Source organism: Misgurnus anguillicaudatus, chromosome 10 (assembly GCF_027580225.2).
Source record: "Misgurnus anguillicaudatus chromosome 10, ASM2758022v2, whole genome shotgun sequence".
Classification (NCBI taxonomy): Eukaryota; Metazoa; Chordata; class Actinopteri; order Cypriniformes; family Cobitidae; genus Misgurnus; species Misgurnus anguillicaudatus.
The window spans coordinates 33,618,559-33,641,976 of record NC_073346.2 but is presented as its reverse complement, the minus strand read 5'-3'; the positions used below and the strand labels follow the sequence as shown (position 1 = coordinate 33,641,976).

At 37.1% G+C, this 23,418-nt stretch overlaps 2 protein-coding genes and 1 long non-coding RNA gene across 4 annotated transcripts in view; 2 read left to right on the top strand and 1 right to left on the bottom strand.

The window, feature by feature from the left end:
* slc4a7 (solute carrier family 4 member 7) overlaps positions 1-6,526 on the top strand; it is a 57,507-nt gene extending 50,981 nt beyond the window's left edge. The window contains exons 25-26 of the mRNA XM_073872415.1: positions 677-772; positions 4,604-6,526. Of these exons, the coding sequence (XP_073728516.1) occupies positions 677-772; positions 4,604-4,682 (175 nt within the window). The 3' untranslated portion in view covers positions 4,683-6,526. The remainder of the gene's footprint in view (positions 1-676; positions 773-4,603) is intronic.
* Positions 6,527-8,146: 1,620 nt separating this feature from the next.
* On the bottom strand, positions 8,147-19,865 carry dpy19l1l (dpy-19-like 1, like (H. sapiens)). Its single transcript, XM_055211033.2, has 22 exons — positions 19,512-19,865; positions 19,000-19,024; positions 18,824-18,911; positions 18,384-18,521; positions 18,141-18,261; positions 16,773-16,866; positions 16,583-16,640; positions 16,399-16,490; positions 16,032-16,131; positions 15,844-15,921; positions 15,682-15,768; positions 15,425-15,484; positions 15,246-15,326; positions 15,033-15,134; positions 14,872-14,943; positions 14,640-14,710; positions 12,756-12,780; positions 12,536-12,655; positions 12,246-12,420; positions 11,599-11,698; positions 9,561-9,686; positions 8,147-9,451 (listed from the first exon to the last, which is right to left on the bottom strand). Exons 1-22 carry the CDS (start codon positions 19,717-19,719, stop codon positions 9,280-9,282), a joined length of 2,193 nt encoding a protein of 730 aa, XP_055067008.2. The 5' UTR covers positions 19,720-19,865; the 3' UTR covers positions 8,147-9,279.
* Positions 19,862-23,418, top strand: part of LOC129448561 (uncharacterized) — an 18,102-nt gene continuing 14,545 nt past the window's right edge. For both annotated transcript variants that reach the window (XR_008645770.2, XR_008645769.2), the window contains exons 1-2: positions 19,862-19,952; positions 21,444-21,530. This is a non-coding gene — a long non-coding RNA (uncharacterized lncRNA). The remainder of the gene's footprint in view (positions 19,953-21,443; positions 21,531-23,418) is intronic.

Here is a 23,418-nt window from a genome sequence, read left to right as displayed (position 1 = left end):
GATCACCTGTATTTTCTGGACTATAAGTCACACTTTTTTTCATTGTTTGGCTGGTCCTGCGACTTATAGTCATGTGCGACTTATACGTCAAAATTATTTCATATGAACCAAGAGAAACCATTACTGTCTACAGATGCGAGAGTCTGCTATATGCTGCTCCTGTATTTATGTAATTCAATGTTTCAGTGATGTGAAATGACTTCGGGAGCTTGGTGAACTTGATTTGGCTTGTCGTGTTAATTTAGCCTATTCAGCCTCTCAGGTATGTTTTGTGTGCTATTATGTTATCTGAACAAATGTTAATGTTACGTTAACATATGGACACCTATTCAGCCTGCTGTTTTGTGTGCCGTTGTTTAGTTGAATAACTTGCCTTTCTAGATTAAATGTCTGTTCTTTAGCTTGGATTTTGTGAAATCATTTTCTAAATAAATGTGACATATAGTCCAGTGCGACTTATAGTCCAGTGCGACTTATATATGGTAATAATACAGAATAAGATATGTTTGGAAGAACTGCGCTGATAAGGTTCATCTGGTCCATCTGATTTTTTTACTTAAATAATCAGATGGCCATCAAGCACTTTGCTGGTGAACAGAAAGAGAGTTCCAGGGATTCTGGGCTATAGTTTGTATATGTGACCAGCTGTAAGTGCTTTGATGTGTCTTTTCTGCAGTTCTGACCCCTCTGTGGTTAACATATCTGATGAGATGGCCAAAACATCTATGTGGAAAGCTGTTGCCAGTGCCAAACTATTGAGACCTAGTTGCAGGTAGCTATTAATCTCTAACCTCGCATCTGTTTCATGCTTTACTTACCTCTTAATCCTCTGACTTTCTCACAGTGATCGTATCTGTTCTTTTTTCAGTTTTGTTCTGTTTCTCATGGGCGTCGGAACCATTATATGTGGGTGACACATAGGGGTGTCACGATTCCCCAAATCCTCGATTCGATTACATTTTTGATTCTAATGTCACGATTCTCAAAAAAATGCTATGCCATTTTTAGACTAGACTTTTATGAAATATAACATCTGACCTTGAACCCGGAGATGCCCTGCCATGTTAGTCGCGCTGCCAGTGGAAAAATATGGTACCGTACATACTTGATAAAACGAAACTTCCTGTCAGATGATCATTCCTGTCAGTACTTTGCACTTTAAAAACGCGCTTTTATTACCGTCAGACTTTGTAAAACTAAGACTATACCCCAATAAGTCATGTTTAAATGCTGTTTTCATAACTCTTAAGCAGCTGAAATAAGTTGTTGTGAAACTTAAACAGATCTCAGTTCAGAGAAACGCCCGGTCCTGGCACGGAGGTCGTTTTGCTGTGCACGCGTGCGTGCTCTGATTGAGTTCAGCTGAAGGCGGGAGGTGCATGCTGTTTTTTTGTTTCCCATGTAAAGAGCAGCTCGCGTGGTGTCTTCTGCATCTGCCATGCTATATTTTTTTTACTGGCCGTAGCTAGCTAAGTTAGAGGAGGTTGACTCGCAGCACTCAACACGTGTTTTTTTCCCGCTTGGCAAGCCGGCCGGTGACATGGGGGCGTGGCAGCATCGAGGATTCCATTTTTTAATTCGAAGTTTGAGGTCGAAATTGATTTCGAAATCGTGACACCCTTAGTGGCACAAGACCCCTAGTCTCATTTAGAGTCCATATGTATTCAACTCCATTTCGTGTTTTTACTACAACGTAGTTGAATCAACTTAAAAATTATTTCAATTGGTAACACCTAAAAATGTCATTTCTTTTCAACTTTAAATTTTCACCTAAAGTGAAACTAAAGTGAATATTTAAGTTGAAAATAAGGTTTTAGGTGTTTCCAATTTAAATAATTTGATCTAACTTTTCACTTTTTACAGTGTATTTTTGCCAACTGCACTCTCGTGACTCAAGGTAAACTAAGCTTGTAGTCAATACAAACAAGTGTTTAAATAATAGGCACCAGAATACAAGAAAACGGCATCTACTTGTTTTGGACCCACCCACATTTGTTTGCTTCTGATGCCCATGTGTCCTCTCATTGTATGAATGTGTAGTCTGTCTTCCATTGATGTTAAACCATACAGCTTAAATATTGTAGCGTAATTATCCGTTTCGGTTTTCTGTCATTAAGAAACTAGGCTTTTTTATTTTTACTATTTGCATTATTATCATTTTCTTTGAAGAGATAATAAAAATTTTAAAATGTTGCAACTAGTTTAATAGTTTAAAGGGACATATCATGAAAATCTGACTTTTTCCATGTTTAAGTGCTATAATTGGGTCCCCATAGACCCTTTTACTGTTTGTACACAATGATGATGTGGCAGCGTATGCGCACGCATTTAGGCAACGGAAGTATGGTAAGAATCAACAGTGAAGCAACAGATAAGAGAAAGTTATTTTAAAAAGTTGACTTTATCAACATTTTCAACACAGCTACCAGATCCGTGTACTATAGTGGAGTGGGTAGAAGACGTTAGCAGATGGCCAAAAATAAAGTTGACAGATACATATATACGTATATTAGTATATTATTTTAGTGCAACCAAACGCAACAACCAGACATTTTGAAGCTGGGAAACCGTTTTAATAAGCTTTCTGAGTTGCTAACACGTTAGAACCAACTTTAACACCACTTCTGTTGCCAAAATGCGCGCGCAGGCTATTTGATCATGTGAGCTGTAAAAGGGTCTATTACTTCTATCAACCTAGAAAATGTGAAAAAGATCAACCCAATAACTACAGTGAGGAAAATAAGTATTTGAACACCCTGCTATTTTTCAAGTTCCCCCCCTTAGAAATCATGGAGGGGTCTGAAATTGTCATCGTAGATGCATGTCCACTGTGAGAGACATAATCCAAAAAAAATCCAGAAATCTCAATGTATGATTTTTTGACTATTTATTTGTATGATACAGCTTCAAATAAGTATTTATATATATTTTATATATTTATATAAATATATTCTTACTGATTGTATGGGGTGGACAGGTGTCTTTATGCAGCTAACTACCTCAAACAGGTGCATCTAATTTATGATAATAAATGGAGTGGAGGTGGCCATTTTAAAGGCAGACTAAGGTTGTTTTCACATATGTTGGTGCGCACCGTGGTGCGGCCTCGGAGCGCACCAAAATACATTGTATCATTTTTCAGTTAGTGCAGTCCGTGTTCACATATATCTATTTTTTACTTTACTCGAAATGCCGCACCGTACACCATGTGACAACGGTCAGCGCTGTCATTGGTCTCTGACAGCTCTTACCGTCTCATGACCACCCCCACGTTTCCACGACAACCAGCCTGACAGGGAGAGCGCAGCTATCAAGATGTGGAGATAAACGATGCTCGTCTTTGCAAAGTTTCTTTGCTTTAACGCGAAATTGCGTAGCTGTTCTATTAAAGCCTTTCTCACGGAGCCGTTTGCCAAAAAGCCCCATAATGTCACTATTTGTGTGTGGAGGACAGCTATGCATTAATAAAATCATCAGCTCAAACGTAAAGGAGACAGCGAATCTCTATGCAACGGACCAAGATTGGCTTGTTTGTTGTTAACCCACAATATAACACCCGGCTCACGTCACAACGGAAGCCCAGTGGCTCAAACATGTGGAGAACTTCCTGTATTTGGTTCGGCCCGAGGTCCGGCAGTGTTCACACCACAGGTGGGTCGCCCCAGAGTTCGGCGACAGCCGCTCCGAGACCACCTGTTTAGAGCGGTCTCGGAGCGGCCGTTTAGTGCGCACCCGAGTGCGGCTGTTGTGTTCACACTGACCCAAACGCACCGTACTCGGAGCGACACGTCATTTGGGCCGACCTAAACAGTGTATATGTGAAAACACCCTAACAGGTCTTTGAGGGTCAGAATTCTAGCTTATAGACAGGTGTTCAAATACTTCTTTGCAGCTGTATCCTACAAATAAATAGTTAAAAAAGTAATGCATTGTGATTTCTGGATTCTTTTGGAGTGTGTCTCTCACAGTGGACATGCACCTACGATGACAATTTCAAACCCCTCCATGATTTCTAAGTGGGATAACTTGCAGAGTAGCAGGGTGTTCAAATACTTATTTTCCTCACTGTAATTGACCCAATAAAACACTGTTGTCATGTAAACCATTGGTTCCCAACCTTTTTCCTTGGACTCCCTGCGTACATATGACAAATTTTTACCTGAGGGTTGGGGAGCTCAGTTTATAATTATTATTAATATTAAAGATTTTACATAAAAGATTTTTACTACCTAAGCAATGTAAGCATGTGATCAATTTTTAAAAAAATAAACTTTTAAAAATATTGTTTATATAAAATTATTAGTGGAACACTTCATGCCTCATTATATGACATCGAAGCATATCGGACCCTAGGTTGAGAAACACTAATGTAAATCAGCCAAAAAAAAAAAAAAATTTGTGTTAATGTTGTTAGGTCTTTAGTGTGAACAGTTATTTATAAATTGTTGTAAATGAGTTATTTAAACATTGTTTTGGGGTTGTTGAATGCTTTTGCACGTTTCATTGTGTGACATCTTTTGTGTGTCCTCTGATGTGATGGTGGAAAATTGTGTTGATCATTATGCATCATCTAACCATTCTTCACCTGTTTGTTTCTCAACAGTGAAAATACAGCTTGCATTAAGATCAATGTGGAGGATGATAACGGGGAGAAATGTTTGGATACAGAGACGTCATTATGAGAGCTGTTATGTGTTGCTCTGTCCTGTGTGCCCTACCAACCTGCCTACATGAAGCCAAAGGTAGACACGCCCGATAGAGGGCTAAACAATGACTTCCAGGTATTTCTCAAAGGCTTTCTCGTCATAGCACTAAATGAACTAGTCCTGTTTTATTTTGTATCATTTGTTTTTAATATGAATAGGACGCCATAGGTTAGATTATAAAGAGCCCAGTCTCTTAAGTTTCATATTTTATGTTCATTTTTCAAAAGACAAGGAGTCTCTTAGAATTAGTTTTACACACTTTTGCGGTACCATGATTTTCAAATCACACTTTAGACGTTAAATACAAGACAATTTTTTTACCGCATTAAAATGCTGTCTGTCAAAGTGCTGGTTTGAAAAGGAATAAATGCACATTTGAGGAAACATCTCACTGCGATGAGGTGATACGAGAACCGGACTGACCTTCCATACTGTTTATGGATTTAAATGGCACATGAAGGAGATATTAAATATTGTACTTTAACAGTGAAGAGTGTACTCGCAAGTACTTGAAGATTTACATGAGAGAGATACTAATCCTTTATTAAAACATAAATATTTAATACAAGTCAATTAGCAGCACAGATCGGGAACAAACTTAATAGTTTTAGTACTTGTACATGTTTCAAAATCATCCAATTGTTGCTGAAATATGTAAATTGCTGCATATTGTGTTATAGAGCTCAGCAATATCAGTTCCCCATGTTTTCACGTGTTTACATTGTTTCCTTTTTTTAGTGTTATGAAATAGAGTTTACTATTGTTAGTAATTATGATTTTTACGTGTTAATCAACTAATTTATTAACGGTCATGTGATGGTTAAGTTCACAGAGGCGATAAGGCAGCAGGATAGCTAGCTGCAGTATTGTTGGTCTATCATTTCTTTCCTGTTAATGTGCACTTTAGGTAGGCTATAGGCCTGAAAACGACTTATTTAATGTATCTTGTCTAGAACCGTCTCAGGAACTTCCTATTTCAATCTTTTCCCACATTACTCTTCTTCCTATAGAGCTATTCTTCATATTATCTCTTAACGCCAATGACCCTAATGAGCTATCTGAATGCTTTGCCTTTTCATTTTACACTGGACTAAACGTGATTGCAGACCCCCTTGTTACACTTTTTAATGCGAAAAACTTTTTCATGTTTTTTTTCCAATATTTATAATACCACAGAGTATCCGACTTGTTTTATTTTGATATTTTGTTCTGTATATATATACTTGTTTTGAACTAGTTTGGAGTTAGTCCTTCGCCAGGTGTTGATTTTGGTTGCAAAAGTGCAAGCAAACTGCCCCCATGCTCTTAAAGTTCATCAATAAAGCAAACAGACCTCCATAATCCCACAATGAACGCTGTACCTTCGACTGCTATATATAAACACACTCTTCATCTGATATCTGAATGAATAATAGGTTTATTCAACACTTTTTTTTACTTTTGCAGCAAGTAACATAATACTGTGTTTGTGATAGGGAATAAGACTGTAAGAAGGAGGAGACTGTTGAAAACAGCATTGAACTTGTGTTATAGTTGCTAGTATTTTCTCTCCACATTAGGACTCCGAACAAGTATTGCTGCAATAGTGTTCTTCTGCACAACATTTATGTACTATGTCCTGTATCAACATAAACTGTTCACTGTTTCAGCCCGGTTCAGACAGGCAATTTCCTTATCCTAAATTTCTAATCAAGATTTATGAAAAATGTAGGACAGAAGTTTTGGATTTGTACTATATAAATATATAAATACTGTATACTCTTACACGGGAGATCTTTTGTAATGTTGATGAAATTGTTTATTAAAAGTAATGAAACGAATGTTTATGTTGTGTGTTGTTTTACTAATTCATCCAAAATTGACCATTTCAACTAACTTACAGGGACATTCCTCTTTTTTTGAAGGTGGGCTCATTTCCGGCTCTCCTTGAGTTGAACATTTGGTTTTTACCTTTTTGGAATCGATTTCTGGATCTGGCGCTACCACTTTTAGCATAGCTTAGCATAAACCATTGAATCTGATTAGACCATTAGCATCATGCTAAAAATGACCTAAGAGTTTTGATATTTTTTCATTTAAAACTCTTCTGTAGTTACATCGTGTACTAAGACCGACGGAAAATTAAAAGTTGCGATTTTTTAGGCAGATATGAACTATACTCATTTTGGCGTAATAATCAAGGACTTGCAATGATATAAAGCAGCAGTCGAAAATAGTCCCCTTAGTATCTTTCAATAGCAGAGGACTATCTTCAGGCGCTGCGAAACATCATTGCGCCTCCTGCAGCCATGTTACAACAGCAAAGTCCTTGATTATTACGCCAGAATGAGAGCACAGTTCCTAGCCACATCTGCCCAGAAAATCTCAACTTTAAGTTTTCGTCGGTCTTAGTACACGATGTAAAATTCAAAAAGTCAAATTTTAAATAGGAAAAATATTGAAACTCTTTGGTTATTTTTTTGTGCGATGCTAATGGTGTAATCCGATTCAATGGATTATGCTAAGCTATGTTAAAAGTGGTACCAGAGATCAGCTGAATGGATTCCAAAAAGGTAAAAATCAAATGTTTAACTCTAGGGGAGCTGGAAAAGGAGCATATTTTCAAAAAAGTGTAGTGTCCCTTTAAAATTACACCCCCGGTTTCACAGACCAGGTTAAAAGGGATACCAGGTAATAATCGAAGACTTTGCTGCCGTAACATGGCTGCAGAAGGCGCAATGATATTACGCAGCAGCCAAAATAGTCCCCTTAGTAACTTTCAATAGCAGGGGACTACTTTTGGGCACTGCATAATATCATTGTGCCTCTTGCTGCCATGTTACGACAGCAACGTCCTTGATTATTACGCCAGAACTAGTGCATAGTTCCTAGCCATATCTGCCTAGAAAATCCCAACTTTTAATTTTCCGTCGGTCTTAGTACACAATGTAACTACAGAAGAGTCAAGTTTTAAATAGGAAAATATCAAAACACTTTTTTTTTAGCGTGATGCTAATGGTCTAATCAGATTCAATGGATTGTGCTAAGCTATGCTAAAAGTGGTAGCGCCAGACCCGGAGATCGGCTGAATGGATTCCCAAACTGTAAAAATCAAATGTCAAGGGGAGCTGGAAAATGAGCATATTTTCAAAAAAAGTGAACATTCTGTTGTCATTTTCTCATCCTCATGATGTTCTAAACCTGTATGAATTTCTTTTTTCTGATTAATACAAAAGAAGATATTTTAATAAATGATGGTAAGCACACAGCTGATTGTAACCATTGAGTTCTAAATATAGAGCTAAGTGAATGGGGACAATTTAAAGAGGTCTGGTTTTATTAGCAATTATACTAATGGAGTTCACAAAAAGACCTACCCACCCGTTTAATAAGCGTCATCTAATTCAGTAGAACTACTTTTGTCACTATCATACTCAAAAAAACAACACATGGCAAATCAATGAGTAAAATAAAACAAAACACATTTAATCGGAAATATGTAGGGGTAAGACTCGGAAAAGCATTAGCACAAATGTTTCCTTCATTATAGCTAAACCAAATATAAGACGGAAGAAAAAAAAAAGTCCCCAAAGACAGTGAACATATACACATGTATCACCCACAACACTGAATGTACAATTTCAGGGATCTCCTTGAAATGTAAAGGACACTTTAAAATAAAATAAGAACACATAGTACAAATGAATATCTATGGCAGTGAATACTGTGTAATTATTATTAAGACCACTAAAGCCATGACATCAAGAAATATTCAGACATCTGGATTCTGTATTGCATTGACAGATGAGACATGAGAATAACACTGATAATATAAACCTTGATAAAGTGACATTGAAATGTAATGGAATGAAAGAGTTTAAAAGGTAAACATGGCCTGCTACAAGTAAAAATTCCTCTGTGCTTGAAGTTATCTTTAATTGTTTCAAACTACTATTTCACAAACTTGACCATGATTACCGCAAATTAAACCTTGAAGTAAAAGGAAATGTACAAGCAGTTTATTTACAGTACAAATTGGTAGATTTAAATAACACTGTAAACTTTTAGAATCCTATAAGCATAGATATAACTTTTCTGTAGGTCACTTCGGTATGACAGAATTAGCCAAAAATGATTTTTTTTTTTACTTTAACCATAAAAGAGCTCCAAAGATTTTAAAAATATCCACAGGTCAGGCCTAAAATGCATGAGTACAAGCTAGACGATTATTGTAAACGATGAAATCTTTTCTCATATTAAAGACACATGAAACTGACAAACAGCAGCATCAAGGATGTCAAAGATCACAGTCGTCCTAACAAAATAAATACTTACATTTCAAGCAGATGGTCAAGGAAAGTGTGTATATCCAATACTGACCGATGATCTGCAGTGAACGATCAGATTCACCACAGTTTAAACATCTGTTATATCTTATCAAAATAAAACCGATACTAGCAGGTCTCAAGAAAAACAGGATTGACCTTTACAAAAATAATCGCTGCTTGTATATACACACACACACACACACACGCACGTATCAAAGACCGCAAAAACAGTAGGTTCAAATACTTTTTAAACGAATAAACAGCTGTTATCTGATATCCTTCGTTGTTTTGGGAACTCGAAGGACTTTGTAAATGCTGTTGTAATAGACGGTGGGGAAATGCGGACGAGAATCCTTCGACATCAGGGTACAAAGTGGCACTTTTCCTGCGTTTTGTGGGTCCTCCACATCCCAGATCTCAGGCATACTGCAACCAGGCCTGATAATCAAGTCAAATAAATACAGTATATGAAAAAAAATAAATGACTTTGCATACTTTAAAGTGATATCATTGGGTTATAAAAAGGCCTAAAATAGATGCCGTTTACTTGGTTCGTCTTGTGCACCACGAGTCCTCTAGGATGAAGTAATCCACATGAAGCTTTATCAGATTTCTCTTTACTACCTCAGCTGGCTTTCGGCTGTACATGGCATATACCATCTTTGTTCGTTCTCTGAATAATAAAGATAAATTGAGATCATACACTTTGTACAGTGTAGTAAGTTTATCATCAAGTACAATAGTAAATATAGCTGCAAGCAGCAATCACCGGGGTCAAGCCAAAAAGGGCACAGAAGAAAGTAAAGACGAGTTTGGATGAGCAGTTTAAAGAACCTACGAAAATCTCTTGATTTCAGACTAAATAATATAACAGTTATCAGCAAAAAAGCTGTGTTTTCATTTAGTGTAATCTCTCCGTCTCTTCTCGAGGAGCATTGACAACTAGAACACTGAAGAAAATGTGAGTGGTGCTTGCAGTGGCAATTCTCAGCTCACAAAATGTTACAGTGGTGTTAATGAGTCAAAAGAGACCACCCCCATGTCTTTACAATGTTCTGATGCAGAGATATAGCTCTTGTTCAAAGATATAGCTCTTGTAAAAAGGGTTGATAAGGTATCCTAATTGGTTGCTAAGGAGTTAATTGGCATGCACCAATGATTATACTCCAAGCCATGAAAGGAATAATACATGATGACCCAAGATTTTAGATGTACTGTTTGAGTAGTTTTAGGCAAAAATACCATATTTCTATCTCAAAACCACTAGGTGGCGCAATGACAAAATTGTGCATGCAACCTCAGGTCATAACTGTGTTACATCTAGCTAGTTTTATGACTATACACTTTAGTTTAGTGAAGAAACAGTTGTATGACCATAGGGTGGCTTGATTTCAAAGGTTTTGTTTAATTATAAGGCCAACTAGTGGTGCAAGCATACAATTTTTTTTGTGTAGCCTCAGATTGTGGTCGTACATCAGCGTATCAAATATGGTGAAAAAATCTCTTTGCTTTACGAAGTTATAACCATTTATGTGTAAAAAACACAAAATGTAAAGGTAAATTTTCGTTTTTTGCAATTTTCGGCCATTTCTGATGAAAATTTTAATATAATGCCAATAGAACTTTTTGTACAGAAGGTAATGCATTGTTCTTCCTATGGTGTTTTCGAGTCGATCAGAATTACGCCCGCGGAGATACTCGCACGTGTTTTTTGAGTGCTGTTTTGGTGCGCAGGGCTAACCGTAAGGCAAAATCTGGCATGTTTGGTATCGTTGGACCCGGCAACTATTCAGGACTTCATGGAAACAAGCCCCGTGAAAAAACACCGATCAGAGCCAAAGTTATAGGCATGTAAAGCATAAGTATGACCACTAGGTGGCGCTGCGACGAAACGGTGCATGCACACTCAGTTTCTGACTGGCATCACAACTACCAAGTGTCGTGTCAATAGGCATAAGATTGCCGAAGATACAGACTAAAACCTGTTTTATTGCGCTCTACGTAAAATTTGTTGATGCGCTATACAACAACGGATTGGTTTATCAAAATTCTTTTAATAACTTTTTGCCTTGAGTGTCTATAGATGCTGCATACCGATTTTCGTGGCAATCTGGCAAAAGCTCTTGGACAAGTTCGCAAAAGTAGGTTTTACGAATAATTAAAAATGGCGGAACATTTTTCATGACGGAAAATGACGTCATAGGGTCCAATCGAATCGTCCTGACCCAAGGAATCAGAAGAAGCAAGAATTTTGTTTATAGGACTTCAGAAGTTATAAGCAAAAACATAAGTGCAACTTTGGACTGTTGGTGGCGCTAGCGGGTTAGAGATTAAGACTCCAAATTTGCTGTGGAGACTTTTTGGACAGTCCTCTATCAGTGTGCCAAATTTCATAACTTTCCTACGTACGGTTCTATAGGCTGCCATAGACCGCAATGGCGGAAGAAGAATCGGAAGAAGAATAATAAGAAAACTAACGGATACAATAGGGGTCTTCGCCCATTCTGGGCTTGACCCCTAAAAAGAAAACTAACAGATACAATAGGGGTCTTCGCCCATTCTGGGCTTGACCCCTAAAAATCTACCTTAATCCTGCGTCCTCATAATGTGGGTGATTGACGATGGCTCTGCCAGTGGACAGTTTTACACTTGCCATGGTGGGCATGGCACCGGCAAACACAGCATCTACAAAAATTACACAGACATTCATTTTAAAATAACCTAACAAGAATCCTGATGGAAAACAGTGGGAGAAATTACACCCTATTGCTTTATGCAAATTGTTTTTTAAAGGGGGACTTTTTTTAAAGGTTTTGACTTTTTTGTCAAATAAATCTTTGGTGTCCCCAGAGTACATATGTGATGTTTTAGTTTAAGATATCATACAGATAACTTATTACATCATGTTAAAATTGCCACTTTGTAGTTGTGAGCAGAAATGTGCCGTTTGGGGTGTGTTATTTTAAACGCAAATAAGCTGATCTCTGCACTATAATGGCAGTGCAGTGGTTGGATAGTGCAGATTAAGGGGTGGTATTGTCCCCTTCTGACATCACAAGGGGAGCCAAATTTCAATGACCTATTTTTTCACATGCTTGCAGAGAATGGTTTACTAAAACTAACTTACTAGGTTGATCTTTTACACATTTTTTAGGTTGATAGAAGCACTGGGGACCCAATTATAGCACTTCATGATATGACATGCCCCCTTTAAACCAAAATAACTTCTTACTAGGGCTCGTGTTCTCCTTGATCCACTCCAGAAGTTCTTCTTGCGGAAAGTTACTGAATTCTCCAATAATGCCCCATTGACTCTGAAGGTTGGAGACTCCTTGAACCGTCATCATGGACAATATTCCAACAACTATCATCTGGTGTTTAAACTTCTCTCCTAGCCAGCCAAACACCTGTAGTCAAAAAGCCAAAAGAATGTCTCAGTGAAAAATCAAATAGTGAGTGATTCTTTCTGTGCATTATGAATGTGTTTTGAGAAAGTTACTGATGGAGAGTTTGGATGGTCACCTGTCTGGAGCAGATTAAACAGGACATGATACACATGTGAGGAGTGAGGAAGAGCTTCAGTCTCATGATGAGCACAGCCAACACTGCAAACGCCAACAGCTGCAGACTGTGATACACCAGCTAGACACACAACCAACAAGACATATTTCAACCTCTCCCTTCCATGTCTTACGGTTATAAAAGTCTGATTCCTATTCATTTAGAACTCAAATAATCTTACCACGCCCTTTGCCAAGACCCGAGTCCTGAAATATTACAGAGAAATATTTCGTTTTAGAAACAGATTGCAATTCTTATTATCAAACAAAACTGTCTTCTATACAGAAAAATGTGTTCACTATTCATATTGTATTATTTTAAACAATCTTTTTACTTTGGTGATACAATGTTTCAAACAAAAGTTTTATTTTGTGCCACCATACTTACTCGTGTAACTACTCATGTAAGAGTCTTTAAATAGGGAAAACATGGAAGTGTTTGTTGGCTTCTAAATTCATCCCTGTTTGGAGCCATAGGAATGAATGGGGCTAGGCTAAATGCTAACACATTCACGAGGCGCTGTACAAAGATTAAGTGTACGCATTGAATAAAGATAGGTATGTATTAATTAGTCTAAACTGAGGTGAGAACATAATAAAATATTGAAAAACTGGTGTTTTCCTTCAATAGCAATATTTTTGCCATTAAAGGAATATTACACTTTCATAAAAATTCTGATCATTTACTCACCCCCATGTCATCCAAGATGTTTATGTCTTTCTTTCTTCAGTCAAGAAGAAATGACATTTTTTGAGGAAAACATTCCAGGATTTTTCTCCTTATAGTGCACCTCAACAGTTTACAGTTTCAATGCAGCTTCTAATAGGCTTTTTAAACATGGTCACTTCATGCGTTTTCTCAGATTGGATAGCTTTCTGATCCTAAAAAGACCAGGTGTAAATGCCCTCCGAAACGTTTCTGAGACGGATTTAAATCCGATCGCTCAAACTACTTCAAGATGTGGTCTGGGACACATTTCAGACGAAACTGGACAAGTGTAAATGCATCTGGTTAATGAAACCATTTGTCAGCGCATAACTCCTCCCAAACTTCAGCACGCTACCCGGAAGTTAGCCTGCAAAGAGGCAAACAAAGTCGACTTGCTAGTTGCTTTATAGAGCGACGACAGTGGGTAAAAAAACTTTCTAGAACCAATAAAAGATGTTGAATGACATTAAACAAAGAAATACAACTTTGAGAGAGAGTTTTGGGAATGTTTTTCCCAGTCAAGGACCTGTACGTTAAATCACTGCGATGTCACTTTCCTGTTGCTCTGGTACTGCGCGCTTCAACTCATGCCGAGCAAGGAGATGCGCGTCCCCTGCCCAACATACAGTAAGGGCTACCTTTTGTTGCATAAACGTCATCTTAACTTTTTTAAGGCAGAGTAATGAATTGTGTATTTGCATTTTACGCGGGAGTAGAAAATAGGATTCATATCCGTTTTGCCAAGACACATGTATGTGGCCAAATGTAAATGAAACAGTTTTAACAAATCAGATAGCTATCTTGCAATAGCCTTGTGATGCGCCAGCGTGACATTACGTATTACGCAATAATGTCGAAAGGTCACGCATGACGTATGCAAAACTACCGCTTCAGTGTTAAGTAGATGTTACCTTATTTAAAACACCTGATTTAAACTTTCTGGTAAGGGGGTGCGTGTGGCCTTTCGGCGTGATTACGCAATACGTAAGGTCGTGATGGCGTAACATGCTTAGTGCAAGATGAGAAGTTGTGGTTTAAAAGTCCTTTTCTTTGCGAGATGACATTCGTTTCGCTAGATAAGACCCTTATGCCTGGGTTGGGATTGTTTAAAACACTTTGAAGCTACACTGAAACTGCAATTTTAAACTGCAAACCATTGAGGTCCACTATATGGGGGGAAATCCTGGAAAGTTTTCCTCCAAAAACTTAATTCCTTTTCGACTGTAGAAAAAAGACATAAACATCTTGGATGACATGGGGGTGAGTAAATTATCAGGATTTGTTTCATAAAAGTGGAGTATTCCTTTAGGGCACCTACAAACATTTCTTGGGAGGGTGGTGCATATAAAGTACTCACTGCTCTGTTTCATCATCTTCTGACTTGGCTGTCCTTTTATTTCTGAGAAACAGAATGAGGTCTTGTATAGTCTGTAGTCAGCAAGTAAAAAGAGGAAGAGTGTGAAGATGCAACAAGAGAAAAGTCCCATTAACGAACAACAAAATGACTGACGCTGACTGCAATTTCATAATACTAGTTCAGATACCAATAAGAGAGTAAATGAATGAGTATCTAACCAAAAACAACTTACCCATCCAGCGATGAATCCCACAATCACCAGGTTAACTGGAAGCAGCAAGGTTTTGACATATCGGAAAAGAGTCTGCAAACATGCATTAGATACAATGAAGAACGTTTGAGAAGCTGAAAATCAAACGATATTTACAACACGCAACGCATCACGTGACCCACCTCTGCTTCAATGAAGTCGAACTCTGCCGCACATGTGTACATCATTGTGTCAAAGTCTTTGTAGCTTGTGAACTTGGATTTGATCAGACTGCTGATGTGAGCCTATAACAAAAGCCAAATGTTGAACGGACTCCTCGGGCTAAAGCAAACTGATGTTCACAGCTAAAGAAAACAGCACAGCATGGTGCGCACCACTGTTTTTGTTTTACTCACATCATCCGATGCCCCCAAAATCACAGAGAGCATGAACTTCAGGATGACGGTGGAGACCACCCATGCGAGGCACTGCATGATCTACAATTGCAAAAACAAAATGATATGTAACTCAATCCAGTCAGTGGTGTAGAGTGCATTTCCCATAATGCATCGGGCAGTAATGGATGTTCTCTTACCCACGTAAAGAGTCTGGGTTTAAATGTAGCCACAAAACTGTCTCTGAGAGAAATAATGCCCTGAAACGAGAGGAGATCAGTCAATTAAACTAAGATGGCACTGATTTCTTCACAGTATGCATTTATGGGTCATGCATTCGGATGCATTTTGGGTACTTATTTAGTCAAAGGCTGTGATCCATTACTGATATAAAGCAACATTTACCATATCAGCCAATGAGGTCGAAAAAAACAGGAAGTCCACCTGTCCTACTCACCCAGATAGACACCAGTGAAGATGCATAGAAGGACGTCAGCAGCATTGAATTCCCAAACATCAAAAGGAAACAGACGCCTAATGAGATCTGTCAGAAGAGATTTTAGTCAATTTTTTCAGCATAAATCTATAAAATGTGCAGTAAATCATTTAAATCCATTACCATGTGTGTGACTATGAGGGACTGCATTTTCGCAGGGCTCAGATAACCCAGGATGTACGTAACAAAAAGGGAGGCAACCTGTAAATGATAAAACATTTAAATAACTAAAAAGGTACAACTATGTGTGTAAACTATGTTTAGTTGTTTGGATACCACTGATTTAATGAATTTTAGCACCAATCACTCACCTGGGTAAGTAATACAAACTGAGCAAACTGCCAGGGTAACATGAACAACACATTGGAGATACCCAAAGCCATCATAGTATTTTTGCATGGGTTCCTTGTCCTTTAAAAATGGCAAATAAAAGACTAAATATGTAACATAGCAAAAAACATAATTAAATTGTTCACTTGCAGGAGATAAAATACAGCAAACAATGATTTGATGTTTAACATCACATTTGATATTTTGGGAAGGGTGTAACACATTAAAATCAAATGATCTTGAGCATCTCTAATGATAGTGAATGAAAAGCAAATGTGGATATCGCAGTAAGTGCTACAGTGTGGTACAATGAGTAAATGTAATAAATAAGGAAAACGGTTAAGTTACCGTATAATGTGTGTGAGCAGAAGCATCTGGAGAACCAGGAAGGGATAGGAGAAGCTCTCTCTGAGGGGAGGAGTCCACATGACTCGTGTGCTCTGGGATTCAACATAAATATACGTAATCTGTAAATACTGTGGACATCTTCGAATCTGACTCTGAGATCTGCAAAATCGATATTCGGATATACCTCCCCATGGTTAAAGAAGAAACTCAAAACGGTCACGGTGCCACCCAGTCGACTACCACTGTAAGAAAAACACAATTGATGATGCAAGTGTTTGATTTATAAAGACGTATACAGTTAATGACAAAGACACTTCTTTCTTTCAATACTGAAGTATTACAGATCTAATCTGGGATATCAAGTGCGTCATTACCTCAGATATGTTCCATAAATGAAGAACAGGCTCATCATTGCCCCATTTAGGAGGAACACAAAAGTGACATAAAAATAGGCAGGGTCCCCCAAACCTAAAGAAAAGTCACTGATGGTATTATAATGTCTCTGAATAAAAATGGATCTTTACTTTGCTGGGTTTATTTTTAAAGACTGTATATTTCATAACAGGAACAGTTATCTGTTGGCACTTTTTTTAATGTGAGAATAAGTGTGAATACTTGTTTATACAAAGTGTAAAAACTATTTATAAAGCATGCATTTTAATTATATCATGACCAAACTGCATAAGATACTTTTAGACAGTATACAATATAAAATACAAGGTAAAATACAATATATGTGACCCAGTCTGTGAAATCCAGGCTAATTTAACTATGAGATTTGGACCATCAAAGTTTGATTTCAATAATTGATTTCACAGTTATACATGGCCTTACTCGGTCAGTATCAAGATTATATTTTTACAAAGAATTCTTTATTTTATGTAAAATGATTTTTAGATAAAAACCAGTCAATTATTTAAAAAAAAGAGTTTGTACTAACCAGGTAAAAAAAATTATAAAATTCTGTTGGAATTGCAATACCTAACTTATATAACAATGTTAAAGGCGGAGTCCATGATGTTTGAAAACCAATGTTGATATTTGAAATCACCTAAACAAACACGCCCCTACCCCAATAGAATCTGGACCTTCTGTTGATAGACCCGCCCCACAGATATGCAACCCGGCATTTAATTTGATTTGATTGGCTATAAGTGTGTTTTGGTAGTCGGCCCGTCTTCTTTTCCAAAGCGTTTTTCAAACATCGTGGACTCCGCCTTTAAGTCCTTCCAGAAAAACGTGGAGTTTTTTGTGATTGTTGCGGGCAAAAATCCTTGATCTTGCGGCACATTTTCTTAAAAAATGCGATGGAATATGCGAAATATTTATGCAATTTTATGCAATGAAATTGCGGGAACTTGCCAGAACTGTTTGCAGCTTTTCAATGACGTTCATGTCACACATAATCATGTCACTTCATAGCGTTCCCATGGCACCAGGGGACATGGCTGCGCTTGTGTGAAGTAAATGCAACATTTTTCAACATTCTGCTAAGATATATGTGACTTCTTGCTCAAAAAGGGGGGATTATGAAATCATGCAAGCATATTTTGCGCGCGTAAATCTGCAATTTATGCTGCATATTCGAAAAAATGCGGCCCCTGCATAAATATGCGTACTTTGGCTGATTATGCGGTTAATCATGCGATCGCATAATTGCGTGTTTCTGAAGGGACTGAATGTTGTTTGTTGTTGTCAAGAGACTCCAATAGATATTTGGGCTAAACAAAGCTTTGCAATACCTTCACAACTCTCCACAGGATCGAGCCCTTCCCCTCTGTTGATGGTCCAACACAACTTGGTAGGGACTCCAAACACATTCATTGTGCTAGTGTATGCTCTGTACCAGCTGGCCAAGACCACCTGCGATACAATAAAAAGACTCTGTTAACACTAAAGCTCAGGCAAATACTGTAGCATGGCATCAAAAGATTTAATTTATCTTTACAAAGGAGATGCTACAGTGAAGCGAAAATACATCTCACCTCAGGGTACAAGTTGAATCTTTTTAAAGTGTTTATCACCAGAGGGTATTCAGTGAGTCTGTCGTTCATAATCATGTAAAGACCATCCATGAAAGAAGGAGCCTCAATGATGGTTTTGAAATATGAATAATACAGCCCCTATAAAAACAAGACACCATACATCATCGTCTACACATGAAAAGGTCATTTACGTAAATGTAATAAAATGGTGCAATCCTCTACACTTCTATGGAACAAATGTACAGCATTTACATTTATGCATTTGGCAGACACTTTTTTTGCAATGTAATTTACAGTGCATTTTATCAATATTTGTGTTTCCGGGGTATCGAACCCATGAGCTTTGTGGTGACACAATGCTTTACCAATTGAGCTACCTGAACACGTTGTGGCATATACATAGACACATTTAGTTAGATTTAATAGAAAATAATAATTACCATCTCCGTTCGAAAAGCCATTTCCTTCTCCAGTGATGACATGTGTGAAAAGTGTCTGTCATTTTCAAATAGATATGAGAGATGATACCTAAGGAATACAGATTGGTTCATTTATCATCACAGGAAATCCCTATGTGGAAAATAAAGGTCAATTCAAAAGATTTAAAGTGACTTACCAGTGTAAAAATCCCACAATAAAAGCTATGAAAAGAAATATATAAGTTAGTTTACACAGATTACACAGTCAGCTAACGTTACGTGGCCACCTTGCAGGCTCTGTCTTATCTGACCAACCAGATTATCAGGTGATGTGGCAGAATTTATGTTTACCTAAAATTTTCATTATTAAAAATGAAATACAAATATCAACGTTAATTCGTGTTAACCACAGTTTGTGGTCTTGAAAAAACTGGATTACATAACAGATCTTTAAATTTCCCTTAAACATAAACTTACATCATTGGCTACTAACGAAGTAAAATGAATTAAATTTGATTGGTTACTAGCACGACACTTAACACGTGAGCATTCACACAAACCCTGAAGATAAAACTAGTAGTTTGGTGTATTTAACAATAAATTCAAGGATGGAAATATAAACTCGACAACCTTTGTGTTGACAGGATACGCTTGCTAGATGCTAATTTAGTACCGTTAGCTACCTAGCGGCTAATAAGCAAAGCCTTACCGAGAATCAACACCGTTATTCCTCTTACGAAGCCGGACGGACTCAAGCCCAGTTTGTTTCTTATGAACCCAGTAAAGAGTCCGTTTTTACTCTGGTTAGCCGAGCCTTTGCCATCTTTTCCACGCCTGTTTTTGCCAGACACGGATTGACTCCTGTCTTTCTCGCTGCTTTGGTCCTTGGCGTTTGGTTTTCTCGTTTTAACTACCATGTTTTCATATTTATGTCCGTTAAAGAGGAAAGATAGGAGGTAATGTGTGCTAAATCAGTTGTTTGTATCTTTGAATGGTTTCACATCTGTAGTCCTGCACGCTTGCAGAGCTCTGGGACTTTACTCTGGTCTAGTGATAAAGCGGACATCGCCCCCATCTGGACTTAGCGCTCAACTGAGAGGGTGAGTAACTATGGCAACGACGCATCACCTGAGGCAGCGCTTTGGCTGAGGTATGACCCCGGGTCACACATTTCGGTCCTACTCGGAACAAAAATGTCTAACGATATATTTGTCAACATGTTTAAAGATTCCTTTGTCATGTCAAAGGATTTTTTTTTTAAATTGAAACAAATAAACGCAATATTTTTTACTATCAGAGGAAAGTTTGGGGGAAAGCGGCCGGGGTTCAGTCACAGTTTTTTAACCAGCACTTTATCTTATATTAATATAACAAACAACTTTTATAAAGAACCAAACGCGCAATAATTGAAACGATATTTAAAAAATTGAATAATAAGTAAAGTAATATATAAATAACTAAAATTAATTTAATCATGAATTAATTTTTTATTTATTTTATATTTTTTATCTGCATAATGTCTGTATTTCTTTTGACATGTGTGGGAGGTGAGGTGTGAGGGGTAGTGAGGGAGCTCTCCCTCAAACGCAAAGATTTTACTCCTTGCCGTATTTAACAGTGATTTTTTCATAAACCTAACAAAGTTTAATAAAATACACACCGCCACAAAAAATTAAGATATTGATAATAAACAGTATTCTTCCGCCAGGCAACGTAGTTCTTCACGTCACGGTTAGCAAAATGGCGTAGTAATACTAAAGTAATGCGGTCACAGGCGTGCATACTGCCTTCAACGCGACCCAAATAAAACAAGCTATGCGTTTTATAATACTTTTTATAAACACATTTTCATAAAAAAAAAAATTAAGTGACGTGTCAACTGGCTTTAGACGGTAAAAGGTACGAAGTTGTTATTTGTCAGTAGCTTATGTTCTGTGGTGTTCTGTAAAGTTAGATGTTTTACCATAAACATTTGTAAGCATGTTTATAGTAATATTAATCTGCATATCAGTGCAAATACAAATCGCTATTCAAAGAAGCAAGATGAAAATTAACTTTTTAGAAAAGTTTTAAGAAGCAACCGCTTGGCGTCACTGTAATACAGCAAATAGAGAGCACGTGCCTTCAGATCTCAACACGTTTCAAAAGTAATTTATAGTAAAGATAAGCTATTTAGTTGCTCGTACGACGCATATTGATGTAGCTCAAAACGAATAACGATAAGCGGCTCAATTATAATTATGATAATTAATTAAATTAAATAATATTTTAATAGGCTGCTGCAGTTCATGTTTTAGCAACGATATCTTTATAACTTATACTTCACTATATCTACATATGCTTTGCAATAAGGAACACATTTACAAATGTATAGATAATATTTATCCTAAAGAAAGGTAACGTAAGAACTATGTGCATCAACAAAAAAGTGTCTAGCATCCTTAAATATCACCTTTTAGATTTTTTTATAATGTAGCTAATAAAATGTAGAAATAAAGTGTGAACTGCATCTGAATATTCTTGGGCACTATATGTATCCACAGTATACGGTAGTGTGTTTACTGTGTAATTTTTGTATTATCAGTAAGTTGGATTCATAAACAGGAATGCTGAGTTTTATTGTTTTTTGTTTGTTTGTTAGGGCTTGACCCCTATTTGATGCTGACTTCACATCCGCTTTTCCTCATTCAAAGAATCAAGCAGCCACAAGAGCATTTTTCTTAACCAGGTATGTGAGGTTATCTTATTTTCAGTATTGATGTTAAAAAGGAGCACACTTTCACATAGGGAAACATGCTTGAGAATCTGATGGATATAATGGCTTGTTCCCATTAAAGGGATAGTTCACCCAAAAATGAAAATTCTGTCATCATTTACTCACCCTTAAACCGTTTGTGGACCTAGTAGGAAAAAATAGTAGGAGTAAATGATGACGACATTTTTCATTTTTGGATGAACGATCCATTTAAGGTAGTATTACTTTCTTTTACATAGTCTACACAAAAAATATCATTCAAGTAAGATAAAAAACAAGTAAAACATTTTACAGGATGTTTTTGTAAAATGTCCTGTAAAATCCTATGATAGATTACAATTGTAGACAGCAATAAACAATGCTTTCCCATTATACTCTTAATCGCTTTGGTATACCTGGGTTAACATTGAAATTAAAATTTAGCTTTTCATTTTACATCTAAATAATTTATATATTGTAGTCTAATCATTATTGTATAAGTTGGTACAGACAGTCCCTTAACCTCCATAATGTGAAAACCATGTCTGAAGTGTGATTGCAGGTGCCAAGTGATGCATTGTTTTCAGCCTTTACAGATCTCTCTGTGGCCCTTTCTGGCCTCTGAGTGAATCACTGGTGCTAGACATAACCTAAATACAATAACTAGACTTTGTTCCAATCTTGAAAGTTATGGTTAGGGGTGCCATTGAAAATGTCTGTGGTGTTAGCACAGCTTGTGGCCACACTGAGGGAATTTGTTTTTTTACCAAACATAGCTGAGATTTGGCCCGTATGGAGGGTGAGAGCGTTGGTTCTGCTGTTAGTTGATGACACCTCCTGTCCAGGCGGTTGGGTTGCCAGTATACTTGGCTCATCATGAAAGCCAAGACGCGGATACAGCTGTGCTGTCATTTAAGGGACATTAAGAATGTTTATTCACGTACAATGTACATTTGTCTGTATGTATGTTAGGTTTAATGTGAGTTATGGAGGTAGTTTTGAAACAGTACTGCGCTTTATTGTGCATACGTGGAAAAACAACAAAGTGGAAAACTAAAGTGGAAAAACAAAGTCTGGGTATTATACTAAACTAATATTTTTACAGTAAGTGCACTTTTGTTTTAAAATGCATTTATTTATTTAAAAATAAATTATTTTTTAAAATGCATTATTATCAAAAGTATGTTCTGCAATACATGTATGAAAGGTCTGGCTGGATAAAGTGTAAATCAAGGATCAGTGTTTATGTAAAGCAGTGGTCTCCAACATGGTTGGTGAGTTACCCGCCAAAGCACATTCTATTAATAGCCTCAATTTTATGTATACATTTTTTATATTATCTTGGCTTTTTTATGTAGGTTAACATTTTAAACAAGGATAAAACATATCAACAAGTAAAATAAAAATCAACAAGTAAAAGAAAAAAGTTTTTGGTAGATTACATAAAAAAGTTGCCCTCCAGATTGTTTTATCCATTGTAAGGTTGGAGACCCTGATGTAAAGAGTTTTCAGTTCCCTGAAGTCTCCCCCAAACTACACAAAAATATCTCACAGATGGGTTAAAGGCATGCCAGTGTAACCATGGGACAGTGAAAATTGGCACTGAGCTCTCTCCCTCTCTGCGCTGTATTTATATGAATGTGAGTTTCAAAGGAGTTTAATGTATGGGTTCAAATACAATTTTAGAAAAACATATTTTAGATTTGACACCAGTGTAACAGGTGTAAAACTACATAAATTGGTCCACTTTACTTTCTATTTACTCTATAGGTGCAAAGGTGTACCACTTGTGACAGCTACCTGTAGGGACCATGCATTTTTTTTTGTCCACAGTGTACTAGACAAACATTTGTACTCACTTTCCTGATATTATTATTTGCCA

What these genes read in the sequence shown, in the direction of transcription:
- dpy19l1l (XM_055211033.2), bottom strand. Translation starts at nt 19,719, where the DNA reads ATGGTAGTTAAAACGAGAAAACCAAACGCCAAGGACCAAAGCAGCGAG. An exon ending in CTTCACTGGTGTCTATCTGG is followed by an intron (nt 15,485 to 15,681) that starts GTGAGTAGGACA and finishes CTCTCGTTTCAG; the next exon opens with GGCATTATTTCTCTCAGAGA. An exon ending in CAAGGAGAACACGAGCCCTA is followed by an intron (nt 11,699 to 12,245) that starts GTAAGAAGTTAT and finishes TAATTTTTGTAG; the next exon opens with ATGCTGTGTTTGCCGGTGCC.